We start from the raw sequence: 15599 nt of genomic DNA on the forward strand, positions 1-15599 counted from the left end.
TCTCTGGACCTTGAACAGGACTGGCTGGGTCTTCCACTGGTCTCTGGACCCTGAACAGGACTGGCTGGGTCTTCCACTGGTCTCTGGACCCTGAACAGGACTTCTGTCCACTGACCACTGTTTAACATCAGAGTATGTTTATGTAGGAATATTCTGCAATTTTAATGTTGGCATTTTTAAAAATGCATCTCTGTATGGATAAAATGTGGATCATTATTGCATGAAGAGTTCCTGAGGTGTATGTAGTACCATTTATTTCCACTTAGTGTCGCTGTGGTACTTTCTGTCTCTACAACTGGAATCTTCCACAACCGGAAAAAGACGTGGCAAGTGACTGAAACAGTTCCGCTTCCTTGTTTACAGCGAAAATGTATCGGTGGCTGTAAGGACCATGCATCGTTGACTTATTTAAATAGGCTGAATAGACCTTAACTCTAACCTAGCGAGGCAGCCTGACGGGCGATGGACCGGCTGGTGTTTGTAGTTCTTGGGGGTCTGATAGAGGTTTGCAGCGGTGTGTCCGCAAACAGAGGAGGGTATCAAACGTTCACAGATGAAATCCCATTTAAAATCAACTGGCCGGGATCAGAATTCACCCTGGTAAGTGTTGGTTTGTGCTTTGACTCCCGATTATATCTTAACAAGCTAGCTGTCTAGCTACTGGTGCAGGATAAAGCTGCTGTCATGTTATTAAATAAAGAAAATGATTGTTGAAAATGATAACCTCTATTTCCTGTTAGCCATCATCGGGTGCACTCTACAAAGATGATGACTTTGTCATCATGACAACAGCGGAGAAAGAGAAATATAAATGTCTCCTTCCCTCGCTGTCCAATGGCGATGAGGTAAAACTCTGTTTAACGTTAACGGCTGTGTATTGTAATGATGACAAACGTGCAAACAGGAGTCATCCTCCCTCTCAACAAGTTTCTGTCTATCTGTGTGTTTGTCCTGTCCCAGGATGAAGAGAGGGATTACACTGGTCCTAGTCCCAGTGTTCTCCTGGAACCTCTCTTCAAGCAGAGCAGCTGTTCATACAGGGTGAGGAACAGCAACTGTCTCACTCCACACATTTCTAACCTGCTTCACTCTCTACATCTGTCTCACTCTCTACACCTGTCTAATCTGTCTCACTTTCTACACCTGTCTAACTGGTCTCACTCCAAACATCTAACCTGCTTCACTCTCTCACACTTTCTCCTAACACACATTTTATCCTCACACACGCTAACACACACACACCAACACACACTAGTTCATCCTAACACCCGCTAACACACACACACCAACACACACTTCCTCCTAACACCTGCTAACACACACACCACCACACACTTCCTCCTAACACCCGCTAACACACACACACCACCACACACTTCCTCCTCACACACGCTAACACACACACACCAACACACACTAGTTCATCCTAACACCCGCTAACACACACACACCAACACACACTTCCTCCTAACACACGCTAACACACACACACCAACACACATTTCCTCCCAACACCCGCTAACACACACACACCAACACACATTTCCTCCCGCTAACACATGTCCTGGTGGTGCAGATTGAGTCCTACTGGACGTACGAGGTGTGCCATGGGAAGCATGTGAGACAATACCATGAGGAGAAGGAGACAGGGCAGGTCAGTACAGACAGAACCACAACTACTGCATTAGCTGGTCATTCTAGTATGCTAAAGACATATCATCTTGTTATTGTGTGTAGTTTGAGGAGTTCAGTGTGAGTGTGTTCCTCCTAGAAGATCAACGTCCAGGAATACTTCCTGGGGAACATGGCTGGGACAGACGACGCCACAGGTACAAACTACTTCCTGTCTGAGAGTCAGGTCCTCTACTTCCTGTCTGAGAGTCAGTCCTCTACTTCCTGTCTGAGAGTCAGGTCCTCTACTTCCTGTCTGAGAGTCAGTGCCTCTACTTCCTGTGTGAGAGTCAGTTCCTCTTCTTCCAGTCTGATAGTCAGTTCCTCTACTTCCTGTCTGAGAGTCAGTCCTCTACGTCCTGTCTGAGAGTCAGTTCCTCTACTTCCTGTCAGAGTCATTCCCTCTACTTCCTGTCTGAGAGTCAGTTCCTCCACTTTCTGTCTGAGAGTCAGTTCCTCTACTTCCTGTCTGAGAGTCAGGTCCTCTACTTCCTGTTTGAGAGTCAGGTCCTCTACTTCCTGTCTGAGAGTCAGGTCCTCTACTTCCTGTCTGAGAGTCAGGTCCTCTACTTCCTGTCTGAGAGTCAGGTTCCTCTACTTCCTGTCTGAGAGTCAGTTCCTCTACTTCCTGTCTGAGAAGACAGTTTCTGATTTTCATGTGTTTGTCTTCCTTCCAGAAGCAGAGAAGATGTCTGAGCTGAAGTCAGAATCAGGGAAGGTTAGTGGCACGCTTGCCTTTCCTTTCCCAGGCCTGTTCCTCTCCTCCCTCCCTCCTTTCTCTCTAATCCCTCCCTCCCTTTGCCTTCGCTCATCCTCCCTCCAGGTGCCTACTAAGAACGTGGAGGGTCAGCTGATGGCGTTCCACCGCGTGTGGATGGGTGCAGGGACCCCGTGTGTGCTGAGGCAGGGCACCCCGCGCTCCACCTCTCTGCTGTACGTGTGTCACCCTGAGGCCAAGCACGAGATCCTCTCCATCGCAGAGGTCACCACCTGCGAGTACGAGGTGGTGGTGCTCACGCCCCTGCTCTGCTCCCACCCCAGATACAGGTACACACACACCTGGTGCACACACAAACACCTGGTGCACACACACACACCTGGTACACACACACACACCTGGTACACACACACACACACACACACCTGGTGCACACACACACCTGGTGCACACACACACCTGGTACACACAAACACCTGGTACACACACACACACACACACACACCTGGTACACACACACACACACACCTGGTACACACACACACACACACCTGGTACACACAAACACCTGGTGCACACACACACCTGGTGCACACACACACCTGGTACACACACCTTGTGAAACAACAGTGCCATCTGGGACAAGTTTAAACAGTGTTTGTAAGCCCCCCCCCTATGTGTGTTCAGGTTCAAGTCGTCTCCGGTGAACGCCATCTTCTGCCAGGCGCTGCCAGGTTCTCCTCTCAGACCTTTCAGACTCACCAAGCTGGACCAGGAGCAGAGAGACCTGCTGCGAGCGCCCTCCTCCTCCTCCTTCTCGTCCTTCTCCTCTTCCTCCTCTTCCTCCTCCTCTTCCTCCTCCTCCTCCTCCTCTCCCACTGACCCAGACAAGGAGGTGAGACGGGGGACAGAGGGGGGTGGGAGGAGACTGGGAGAGTTGAGGGAGTGGAAACGAGTTAAAGATTGAGAATGAGTGAGGGAGGAGAGACTGTAGGAGGGGAGGGGAGGAGGGAGGGAACAGTAGGACAGTGAACTAGGTATGAAGCACTGTCAGCTCTAACCTGTCCCCACCCTCTCCAGGAGGAGGCAGAGTCTCCAGTCAGAGAAGAGGCATTTAGCTCCACCCACAAGCCCTTGGTGGTGGGCGGGCAGACTCAGGTGACGGTAGGCTCCACCCACATCTCCCACCTGACAGATGAGCAGCTGATCAGGGAGTTTCTGAGTGGCTCCTACTGCCTGCATGGGGTGAGATCTGCTCTCCTATAGGTTGTTGCTCGCTGGGATGTGGTATGATGTTAAATCCTGTGTGATGTCATTCCTTCCTGTGTGCTCCAGGGGGTGGGCTGGTGGAAATATGAGTTCTGCTACGGTAGACATGTACATCAGTACCACGAGGTGAGGCTGTCTGCTCACAGGGGCTGGACATTCTGGACAATGCATCATGTGTGTGTGTGTATATACAGGTGTGTGTGTGTGTGTGTGTGCGTTAAGGATAAGGAGCAGGGGAAGAACATGGTGGTGGTGGGCAGCTGGAGTCTAGAGGAACATCTGGACTGGGCTCAGAGGAACGTCGCTCGCTCCTACCAGCTGAGGGACAACGGACAGCAGAAAGTCAAGTATGACACTCCTCTCCTCTGTTTCCTGTGTTTCCTCCATCTCATCTCCTCCCCTCCCTCTCTTCTCTCTCTCTTCCTGTCCTCCCCTACATTGAGTTGATCCAGTCTACCAGTATCTAGTAAAGGTGATGCCATGCTTCTCTGAGACCCAACAGCGGGTATGCAGAAGGCTCCTATAAATCCTCTTACTACATACTGGAAGTCTCTTATACTGTCTTATTACATACTGAAGGTCTTGAGTTAGAGATGCTGAAGGTCTCTCTTGTCTTGTCTCTTTAGGTTGGTATCTCACTTCTACGGCCACGGGGACTTGTGTGACTTGACAGGGAAACCCAGACAGGTCATCGTCAAGCTGAAGTAAGGAGAGGGTCTGCTGACACCTCAGGAAGCACGGCCTTGGACACTGACCTGACTCTGACTCTCTGTGTGTGTGTCTGACTCTGTGTGTGTCTGTCTGACTCTGTGTGTGTCTGTCTGACTCTGTGTGTGTGTGTCTGACTCTGTGTGTGTGTATCTGACTCTGTGTGTGTGTATCTGACTCTGTGTGTGTGTGTGTGTGTGTCTGACTCTGTGTGTGTGTATCTGACTCTGTGTGTGTGTGTGTGTGTGTGTGTGTGTCTGACTCTGACTCTCTGTGTGTGTGTATCTGACTCTGTGTGTGTGTTCCAGGTGTAAGGAGTCAGAGTCCCCTCATGCTGTGACAGTCTACATGCTGGAGCCTCAAACCTGCCAGTACATCCTAGGGGTACAAGATACACACACACACACACACACACACACATATATATATATATATATATCTATGCACCTATATACACACCTATCTATACACACACAAACACATATTTACACACCTATACACACAAACACATATCTACACACCTATACACACATTTCTACACACCAATATATACATTTACATTTATTCATTTAGCAGACACTTTTATCCAAAGCGACTTCCAAGAGAGAACTTTACAAAGTGCATAGGTCACTGATAATAACAACAAGATAGCCCCAAGCATTGTGAGTAGCCAAAACAAGAAGCACACATTGTGAACAACCAAACAATAAGTGCCAAAGGGAAGACCCAGCACACACACACATCTATACACACACAAACACATATTTACACACCTATACACTCACACACATCTACACACCTATACACACACTCTCGGGACTCATGGTTGTGTGTGTTGGTTTGAAGGTGGAGTCTCCGGTCATCTGCAAGATTTTGGACACAGCTGACGAACAGGGCCTGCTGTTCATATCCAGCTAGAGGAGGAGGAGGAGGAGAGGAAGAGGAGGAGGAGAGGAAGAGGGCCTGCTGTTCATATCCAGCTAGAGGAGGAGGAGGAGGAGGAGAGGAAGAGGGCCTGCTGTTCATATCCAGCTAGAGGAGGAGGAGAGGAGGAGAGGAAGAGGAGGAGGAGAGGGAGAGGAAGAGGAGGAGAGGAAGAGGAGAGGAAGAGGAGGAGAGGAAGAGGAGGAGGAGGAGAGGAAGAGGAGGAGAGGAAGAGGAGGAGAGGAAGAGGAGGAGAGGAAGAGGAGGAGGAGAGGAACAGGGCCTGCTCTCCATATCCAGCTAGAGGAGGAGGAGGAAGGACGGATAAAGGGGTTCTCGAGAGAGAACCTTGACAGGCCCAGAGAAGGCCCACCCCACCTCACCTTGACCCCCGTCCCACCCGACCCCCACCTTGACTCTTACCCCAACCCCCACCTCACCACCCACCCCGACCCTCACCACACCCTGCCCCTCTCTTCACCACCCACCCTGACCCCACCCCGCATCTCAGCTGAAATAACAACTAAACCATGTCACACTGACACATTCAGACTGTAAAGTTGTATGTTGTTTATCCTGAGATGTTAGTTGGACGGTGCTTCCATTTAGATTTAAAAACTACAACTGCTGTTGTCTCTCCTGTCATTTTACATGGACTTTGGCACATCCTCTATCATGGGAAATAAGCTACTACCAGTGGCTGTAACTGAACCAAATCAGTTGTTGTGGCCTACCTGTTCTCCACCTGGAAGGAAAGAGTTTGGATTTTGAAATAATAAAAGTTAAGTTTAAATATAAAAAGGCTGCTAATGATACAAAACACCTAAAAATATCACGTGAATATTTGATGTATACCCCCCAATGAGCCTTACCACAAGGGGCCTGGGTTCGATTACAGCCTGGGTCATTTTCTCTTTCTCTCCCTGATTTTTTGTTTATCTCTGTTTATCTCCTGACTGAGTACATGAAGCTGAAATGGCCCAAAACATCTTTAATATAAATCAGATGTTTTTACATGATGTATATCTCCAAAGTGGGTCTCAAGCTGGTGTGAAGAGGGTTGGGTACATGTGCTTCGGCTCCGTCAAAAAGTCAAACTTTTATTTTTGTAAGTTACCAAACTTCCCATGGTGTGCTTTTATTTTGAAATGTGCGCAGGCTCCACACTGTGCCGCCCGCATTCTAGAACACAAATGATCACTGCAATTGTTTTGTGAAATAAATTATAATGGTTCTGAAGTGAAATTATTTGCGGGTTGTGACTTCACAGCCAAGGAAAGCTGTGGGTCCTGAAGTTAGACCAGCTGAGAAGCACCGTGCTGAGCTGCACCCAGCTACTGCTGTAGGACATGTGAATACTTACTGCTGTAGGACATAGGAATACTTACTGCTGTAGGACATATGAATACTTACTGCTGTAGGACATATGAATGCTTACTGCTGTAGGACATATGAATACTTTATGCTGTAGGACATATGAATGCTTCCTGCTGTAGGAAATATGAATTGTTCACTGCTGTAGGCACTTAAATGACAGTAATATACTGTATAACATTGGGTAACTGATTGTAAAAGACCTTCAATATATTCTCCTGGACTTTTGTGGGGCAAACATGTTCTCATTCCATCTACCCCTTATGTAACCATCCACACATTTAGATGGGTAGGGGGTAGATGGTTAAAGGGTTAACTACCATGTTACTACATACAACTACGCACACTAGTCGCAAAACATTTATTGATTGATAGAAAATGCATGAGGTTCACAATCACTGTATTATTTTGAAGAGAAATACCATCTAAATAGAACAATATGTTAAATGTTGTGATGGTGTTATTCAGTCAGTTGAATAGCACTTCCTTTGTTATGAAATTCCAATGTGGATGATGACGACCCTCTGGTCCGCAGACTCCAAGCTCCGAGGGATGGGAAGATCCTCAGACACGGCAGCCATGTATAAACTCCCTGGTGGAGACGAGGGGAGGTTAGGTTAGGTAGGGGTGAGGTTTGGAGTGGGGGGAGGGGTGAGGTTCGGATTAGGAGTGGGGGGAGGGGTGAGGTTCGGATTAGGAGCGAGAGGTTAGGAGTAGGAGGTTAGGGTGAGGGCCTAAACAGATGGGATGGGGATCTGGTGCACTGTGCTGCTCTCACAGTCCTGCAGTGCGTCCTGGTGGGTGTGGTAGTGCAGCGCCACATAGGACTTGGCGAGGCTGAAGGCCGGGTTGCTGTTGGGCTGCAGGGTGCTGGGGGAGCTGGGGACGGCCGAGGGGCTGCTGTTGTAGATGCTGTAGTAGGGCTCGATGCGTGTGTTGATGGGGGTCGAGGTGCTGGGCGGCCGCGGGCGGCGCCCCCCAGTGGTACGGGGGCTCCCTGCAGGTTCCCTGGACTGGCTGGGCCCGCACGCCTGGTCCACCAGCCTGCGCTGGGGCTTCGGCGACAGCACGTACGCAGAGTTGGTCTCGTGGTGAGACGACTTGTTCCTGTTGGCCTCCAGGCTGCCCTTGCCCATGGCGTGCAAACGGGTCTTGTGCTTGCAGCAGAGGAACACCAGCGCCACCCACTGGAGGCAGCAGAGCACCCGGCGCCGCAGCCCGGCACTGTTCCGGGAGTAGACGAACGGGTTGATGCCCGACTTGAGCAGGATGAGCGCCAGGCTGCAGAGCTCCAGCTGCAGGTGGGCGGAGCTGCTGCGTGGGCCCAGCACGTCCTGCGCCAGCGCCACGCCCATGGGGAGGCAGCACAGCAGCACGCAGCACACGATCACCACACACGTGCTCACCGCGCGCGAGTCCTTGGCCGAGGCCAGGTTGACGGAGGACACCAGCTGGCAGCAGGTGGCGCCCTGGGCGGCGCCCGGCACTGGCGTGGCGCGCGGGGGGAGCGGGTGAGTCTGGACGTGCTGCAACTTGTTGTAGTTCTGGTTGCGGTAGAGCGACGGCACTTGGACGCCCTCGAAGCCGGCGACCACCAGCGGGGCGGGGGGGCGCGTGGCGTCCACCGCGATCACTGGGCACCTCCTCACCCGCGCGTTCTTCCTCAGTGTCCGAGCGATCATCAGGTACGAGACGGTCACCACGGCCACGCAGAAGGCGAAGTCGGCCAGGTAGACGTACAGCACCACGCGGGCACGCGCCCCCGCCGGGCCCAGGTGCGGCAGGCAGGGCCCGTCCCTCCGGGCATACGCCCTGAGGGTGAGCAGCGTGGCCATGGTGAAGCTGGAGGCCCACAGCAGGGCGGTGAGGGCCAGGGTGCAGGGCGGGGAGGCGGAGCGGTACGGCTGCTGCCCCAAGACCACGCGCAGCCTGTGCAGCGCGATCACCGCCACCGTCTCCAGGGAGACCAGGACGAAGCCAGAGCTGCTGAGCTGGAAGGCGAAGCAGAAGCCCTGGGAGACTCCGCCCCCTCCGTCCAGGAAGAGGACGAGGGCGAACATGGGCGCCCCGGCGCAGCACAGGAACAGGTCGCACACAGACAGGTTCAGGATCAGGAAGTCAAAGTTGGTGCGGAACTTCCGGAACGCAGGGTCGAAGAAGGAGAGAAACACCACCAGGTTACCGTAGGAACCCAGGATGAAGATGATGATGAGGAGGAGGGAGCAGGCCGTCAGGGTTGCGGTGTGGATCAGCTCCCAGCGGGGGGAGGAGTGGGGGTCGGAGCTGGTGTTGAGGGCAGGTTGGGGGGCCACCAGCAGCCCTGGGGGGGGGAGGGAGGCGTTCATGGCTCTCAGGGGGGTTGGAGCTGTCTTCACATCCTCCTGCAGGCCAGCTCCGCCATTGCTGCACCTGGCTCCAGCTTAAGAGAGAGAACACAACACTCACACAGGGAACGGAGCCGGTAGGCCGCTAGATCATGCAAACGTCCACATGTCTATGATAAATACGTTTCTGTATTATTATAACGTACTGGCTGAACATCGAGTTTTGAAGAAAAAAAAATGCACGAAAGACAGTGACGTTATTGATGCCCATTTTAATGGTCATGGCACAAACATCGTTCATTAAAACATGTTTAAATTGACTGTCATCCAAAATCCCAGTTGTATTAGAAACGATGCATACGCGTGAGCTTCCATTATAATGAACATCCCACATTATACACATTGGAGCCCTTTTGACGTGAAGAACCTGCACACTGCAGCAAAAACAGCGCATTTTGAAAGGCTGCCTTACTAGCAACGGCCCCAGAAGACATACCGGGAGATGAATTTCGATTTTTTCGTTAGAATTCTTACCTTATGTATCCATAATTGGTGACATATACGCGCGTGCAAAAAATCGGACAATACACCGTTTATTCGTTTCTTGACTGCACATCCATCCTCTCGGTAGAAAAACGTCGGGCAGGACGTGGGGGAGGTATGAAGTCACTACCGACGTATAAACGCGGGTACCGCCTCAAGCGCTGAGTGGATAATTCGTAGATTTTTAAAAATCTTAGTCAAAAGATCCTCTATCACCATGCCCCCGCCCCGCCCCCCTCTCACACACAAAACTGTTCAAGCATAATTAGATACCGTATTGTTATTTCTTGTTAAAAGTAGCCTGCTCCACCTTGATAGACTAAACACAACACAAAGTCAAAAGTTTCATACAAACAACCAATTTGTTTATTTTTATTCATTAAATATAAGCAAACAGTACATCAAAAAAAAAAAAAGCTTGCAGTTTTGGCACTACACTCTACAGAAGTGAGGTACTAACTGGATGGTGTGTCAGAGAGACTGGGCTCACATCTCCATGGTGACGAGCCCAAAACAATAAACCAAAAGGTTTCTCAGCGGGCATTTAAAGAAAGTAAAGGTAAGAAATGAAGAAGAGAGGGAACTGCAGGATGTCTTACTGGTCTTGGTCTCTCCTGGTACCGCAATACATGTCTGGCCTCTGGTCTCACCTGGTACTGAGACTCAGGTGTTGCAGGTGTCTCCTGGTACAAAGATACAGGTCTTGGTGGTCTCTCCTTGTGGAGATATACAGGTCTTGCTGGTCTCTCTTGGTACAGAGATACAGGTCATGCTTCTGGTCTCTCCTGGTAGAGGTACAGGTCTTGGTGGTGTATTCTGGTACAGAGATACAGGTGTTGCTGGTTTCTCCTGGTACAGAGATACAGGTGTTGCTGGTCTCTCCTGGTACAGAGATACTGGTCTTGCTGGGAGAGATAGGGGGGTCTTGGGACGTGTACATCACACTGCGCTCAGATCTTCACAGCACACCTCTCACACACACACACACACACACACACTCTCAATTACACACAGAACATGCAAGAACAATTAGAATGATAGCACTCTACCAAATCTATGAACTCTCTGAGATTTTTATCATGTACACTTCAAAATAAATACAATAAATATGTTGTGTTTGTTATATACAGGATATATACATAAAATATGCATATAATCATATAGATAAAACACACACACATGGCCAGATTCTCAGATAGATGTAGGCGTTCTCAAACACACACACACACACACACACACACACCTGTACAGTAATATTACAAACCACAGACCAGTTATTCCTGCGGTGGTTCAACCTTAAATATTAAGTATAGTAGAAATGTAAATGATCGCTCAATACATAAATACACAACTCTTTATTTAAGTCCTCTCCTCCTGCCCTGGCCTCTGTCTGTCTTGGGTTCTCAACAGTCCAGCAGAGACCAGCAGGAACCATATTAGACCAGTAAACTCCAGAAGAGACAATGTTGCAGCAGTAGAGACCGATATTGACTAGTAGAGTTTGGAAGAGTCCAGTAGAGACAAGCAGAGTCAAGATCTTCTTTCCTTCCGGCTTCCTGTGCCTTCTCCTGTCCCTCTCCTGTGCCCTCTCCTGTGCCCTCTCCTGTGCCCTCTCCTGTGCCCTCTCCTGTGCCCTCTCCTGTGCCCTCTCCTGTGCCCTCTCCTGTGCCCTCTCCTGTGCCCTCTCCTGTCACTCCTCCTGGACAAGAGCATCCCTCCAGGAGACCAGAGCAACCATGGAGGAGATGTTCAGCTGATCACCATCTGAAGACAGAGCAGGATACCAGAGTGAGCACGGGTCCTGTGTGTGTGTGTGTGTGTACATACAGTAGCAGAGGTACACCAGCAGGTCCTGTGTGTGTGTGTGTGTGTGTACATACAGTAGCAGAGGTACACCAGCAGGTCCTGTGTGTGTGTGTACATACAGTAGCAGAGGTACACCAGCAGGTCCTGTGTGTGTGTGTGTGTGTGTGTGTACCTGTCTAGGCATAGTAGCAGGGGGACACCAGCAGGTCAGTCAGCACCAGCAGCTGGTCATCAGTGAACTGCTGTTTGTGCTCCTGCCAGTTGTCATGGTGAGTCCTGCGGAAGTTAGACAGAGTCTTCTTCACCGTCATCTGCAGGAAAGAGAGAGAGAGGAGGGTGAGAGGTGTGTGTGTGTACCTCTATGGGCTGTGTGTGTGTGTGTACCTCTATGGGCTGTGTGTGTGTGTGTACCTCTATGGGCTGTGTGTGTGTGTGTGTACCTCTATGGGCTGTGTGTGTGTACCTCTATGGGCTGTGTGTGTGTGTGTACCTCTATGGGCTGTGTGTGTGTGTGTACCTCTATGGGCTGTGTGTGTGTACCTCTATGGGCTGTGTGTGTGTGTGTACCTCTATGGGCTGTGTGTGTGTGTGTACCTCTATGGGCTGTGTGTGTGTGTGTACCTCTATGGGCTGTGTGTGTGTGTGTACCTCTATGGGCTGTGTGTGTGTGTGTACCTCTATGGGCTGTGTGTGTGTACCTCTATGGGCTGTGTGTGAGTGTGTACCTCTATGGGCTGTGTGTGTGTGTGTACCTCTATGGGCTGTGTGTGTGTGTGTACCTCTATGGGCTGTGTGTGTGTGTGTACCTCTATGGGCTGTGTGTGTGTGTGTACCTCTATGGGCTGTGTGTGAGTGTGTACCTCTATGGGCTGTGTGTGAGTGTGTACCTCTATGGGCTGTGTGTGTGTGTGTACCTCTATGGGCTGTGTGTGTGTACCTCTATGGGCTGTGTGTGTGTACCTCTATGGGCTGTGTGTGTGTACCTCTATGGGCTGTGTGTGTGTGTGTACCTCTATGGGCTGTGTGTGTGTACCTCTATGGGCTGTGTGTGTGTACCTCTATGGGCTGTGTGTGTGTACCTCTATGGGCTGTGTGTGTGTACCTCTATGGGCTGTGTGTGTGTGTACCTCTATGGGCTGTGTGTGTGTACCTCTATGGGCTGTGTGTGTGTGTGTACCTCTATGGGCTGTGTGTGTGTACCTCTATGGGCTGTGTGTGTGTACCTCTATGGGCTGTGTGTGTGTGTGTACCTCTATGGGCTGTGTGTGTGTGTGTACCTCTATGGGCTGTGTGTGTGTACCTCTATGGGCTGTGTGTGTGTGTGTACCTCTATGGGCTGTGTGTGTGTGTGTACCTCTACGGGCTGTGTGTGTGTACCTCTATGGGCTGTGTGTGTGTACCTCTATGGGCTGTGTGTGTGTGTGTACCTCTATGGGCTGTGTGTGTGTGTGTACCTCTATGGGCTGTGTGTGTGTACCTCTATGGGCTGTGTGTGTGTGTGTACCTCTATGGGCTGTGTGTGTGTACCTCTATGGGCTGTGTGTGTGTGTGTACCTCTATGGGCTGTGTGTGTGTACCTCTATGGGCTGTGTGTGTGTGTGTACCTCTATGGGCTGTGTGTGTGTGTGTACCTCTATGGGCTGTGTGTGTGTACCTCTATGGGCTGTGTGTGTGTACCTCTATGGGCTGGGTGTGTGTACCTCTATGGGCTGGGTGTGTGTACCTCTATGGGCTGTGTGTGTGTGTGTGTGTACCTCTATGGGCTGGGTGTCATTGAGGTGAGCGCTCAGGTCCATGAGCAGTTGGGGCATCCATGTGGGGACATCGTAGGGAGAGGAGAGGACACAGGCACTCAGCCCCAACACGCCCGCATGACGCCTCACCAGGTCTGCAAACACGTTTACACACGTTTATATACAAACACTCACTGTGTACCTCCAGAGGGGATGGTGTGTGTACCTCCAGAGGGGATGCTGTGTGTACCTCCAGAGGGGATGGTGTGTGTACCTCCAGAGGGGATGCTGTGTGTACCTCCAGAGGGGATGCTGTGTGTACCTCCAGAGGGGATGGTGTGTGTACCTCCAGAGGGGATGGTGTGTGTACCTCCAGAGGGGATGCTGTGTGTACCTCCAGAGGGGATGCTGTGTGTACCTCCAGAGGGGATGGTGTGTGTACCTCCAGAGGGGATGGTGTGTGTACCTCCAGAGGGGATGCTGTGTGTACCTCCAGAGGGGATGGTGTGTGTACCTCCAGAGGGGATGCTGTCCGCTGCAGAGCCTCGCTCCCTCCTTCTGTTCCTGGGCAGTCTGGTCCTACACAGCTCCTCAAAGTGGCTCTGCATGGAGGGGTCCATGGACAGGAAGTTACACTGCAGGAAGCCGCTCAGCGTGGTGGCTGCCATCTCCCTCACCTGGGGAGGGGGGGGGGTTACCATCTAGAGTTACCATCCTATAGGTCTGAACATACAGCATGTACATATCTACACAGACAGTAAGAGGGGGGGAGAGAAACGGAGTGAAATAGAGAGAGGGAGAATTAGGGAAACAATAGAGAAGGATAGAGAGAGGGAGGCAGGGAAAGTGAGACGATGAGAGAAAGCTGGAGAGAGGGAGGGAGTGACACCCTGACCTCTAAATCAGAACAGAACACATTCAGACCGTCAATTTACAAGAACCGAGAGTTTGATAATACATTTAGATTCCTTACTTCGGGTTCATAACTACTACAAAAGGTATTACGATCCCTTGGTGGTATTTTTCAGTAGATACACTTGCTCATTTCCAAGAGGTTTCTTCCACACTATTTGTCCTCCCTGGTTGAGCCGTTCACATGGCTACAGGATGATTGGCTGACTTTACAGTTCAAAAATAGGCTAAATCCAAAACGTTTCTTACTTACTGCCTCTCCATTAAATGATGGCCTGACAAAATGACACGAAAATAGCAGAGTGGGGCACAAAAAAGGCAAAATTGCTCAAACTAATTAATTGGAGAGATCCAAGATATTTTCTGGTGAAATATGGCAAATACAAATGAATGGATGGATATTAAGGATTAGAGCGTAGCTGTCACCACACAATCTTCTGGTGACGCCAGGTTTTAAGATTCGACAAAAAACGGATTTGAAAACCAGAATCTGAATCGATAAAATTGAAACGATACCCAATCCTAATCACTGCATAGCATTTCCCATGGCTGAAAGCAGTTACACACGAGAGGACTGGAGAGAGAGAGACCATCCCTCCATCCATCCCCCCGACCCTTTGAATCTCAACATGATCTCCATGGCAACAGGCTACTCCTGCAGCCTGAGCCTCATAGCAACAGGGAGAGGACTTAAAGAGAAAGAGAAGGAGAGTGAAAGAGAGAAGCACAGAGAGGAAACAGAAAGGGAAATAGACAGAAGGAGATTTATAGAAAGAGAGGGAGAAGGGGGGAGGAGGGAAGGTCTAACCATAAAGAAGGGAGATCTATATATAAATATATATAGTAAGAGAGAGAGGGAGAGAGACAGAGATATGCACCAATCAGCCATGACATCATGACCACCTGCCTTATATTGTGACCTTCACAGGCCTGAGCTACACAGGCCTGACCTTCACTACACAGGCCTGACCTACACTACACAGGCCTGACCTTCACTACACAGGCCTGACCTTCACTACACAGGCCTGACCTACACTACACAGGCCTGAGCTACACTACACAGGCCTGACCTTTACTACACAGGCCTGACCTTCACTACACAGGCCTGAGCTACACTACACAGGCCTGACCTTCACTACACAGGCCTGACCTTCACTACACAGGCCTGACCTTCACTACACAGGCCTGACCTACACTACACAGGCCTGAGCTACACTACACAGGCCTGACCTACACTACACAGGCCTGACCTTCACTACACAGGCCTGACCTTCACTACACAGGCCTGACCTACACTACACAGGCCTGACCTTCACTACACAGGCCTGACCTACACTACACAGGCCTGACCTTCACTACACAGGCCTGACCTTCACTACACAGGCCTGACCTACACTACACAGGCCTGAGCTACACTACACAGGCCTGACCTACACTACACAGGCCTGACCTTCACTACACAGGCCTGACCTTCACTACACAGGCCTGACCTTCACTACACAGGCCTGACCTACACTACACAGGCCTGAGCTACACTACACAGGCCTGACCTTTACTACACAGGCCTGACCTTCACTACACAGGCCTGAGCTACACTACACAGGCCTGACCTTCACT

At 50.6% G+C, this 15599-nt stretch overlaps 3 protein-coding genes across 6 annotated transcripts in view; 1 reads left to right on the plus strand and 2 right to left on the minus strand.

Moving 5' to 3' along the window:
* Positions 1-328: 328 nt before the first annotated feature.
* On the plus strand, positions 329-6529 carry erlec1 (endoplasmic reticulum lectin 1). Of its 3 annotated transcripts, XM_084667175.1 has the most exons (14): positions 330-600; positions 741-845; positions 961-1041; positions 1577-1654; positions 1772-1829; positions 2349-2389; positions 2495-2718; positions 3077-3284; positions 3470-3634; positions 3725-3784; positions 3881-4005; positions 4285-4362; positions 4675-4750; positions 5213-6529. In XM_084667175.1, the coding sequence occupies exons 1-14, from the start codon at positions 463-465 to the stop codon at positions 5282-5284; spliced, it is 1509 nt and encodes a 502-aa protein (XP_084523301.1). In that variant the 5' UTR covers positions 330-462; the 3' UTR covers positions 5285-6529. The 3 variants fall into 3 exon arrangements, with proteins under 3 accessions (XP_084523299.1, XP_084523300.1, XP_084523301.1); XM_084667173.1 differs by having other exon boundaries at positions 329-600; positions 3725-4005; XM_084667174.1 differs by having other exon boundaries at positions 329-600; positions 1775-1829; positions 3725-4005.
* Positions 6530-7011: 482 nt separating this feature from the next.
* gpr75 (G protein-coupled receptor 75) lies at positions 7012-9795 on the minus strand. The gene has a single exon (XM_084709099.1). The coding sequence runs from the start codon at positions 9007-9009 to the stop codon at positions 7399-7401; it is 1611 nt and encodes a 536-aa protein (XP_084565225.1). The 5' UTR covers positions 9010-9795; the 3' UTR covers positions 7012-7398.
* Positions 9796-9874: 79 nt separating this feature from the next.
* The window catches only part of psme4a (proteasome activator subunit 4a), a 64887-nt gene continuing 59162 nt past the window's right edge, over positions 9875-15599 (minus strand). For both annotated transcript variants that reach the window (XM_084709094.1, XM_084709093.1), the window contains 4 exons: positions 13585-13747; positions 13092-13225; positions 11510-11648; positions 9875-11295 (listed from right to left, as the gene is read on the minus strand). In XM_084709094.1, coding sequence (XP_084565220.1) covers positions 11514-11648; positions 13092-13225; positions 13585-13747 — 432 coding nt within the window. In that variant the 3' untranslated portion in view covers positions 9875-11295; positions 11510-11513. The remainder of the gene's footprint in view (positions 11296-11509; positions 11649-13091; positions 13226-13584; positions 13748-15599) is intronic.

Source organism: Hypomesus nipponensis, chromosome 11 (assembly GCF_054491055.1).
Source record: "Hypomesus nipponensis isolate SF chromosome 11, ASM5449105v1, whole genome shotgun sequence".
NCBI classification, from domain to species: Eukaryota; Metazoa; Chordata; class Actinopteri; order Osmeriformes; family Osmeridae; genus Hypomesus; species Hypomesus nipponensis.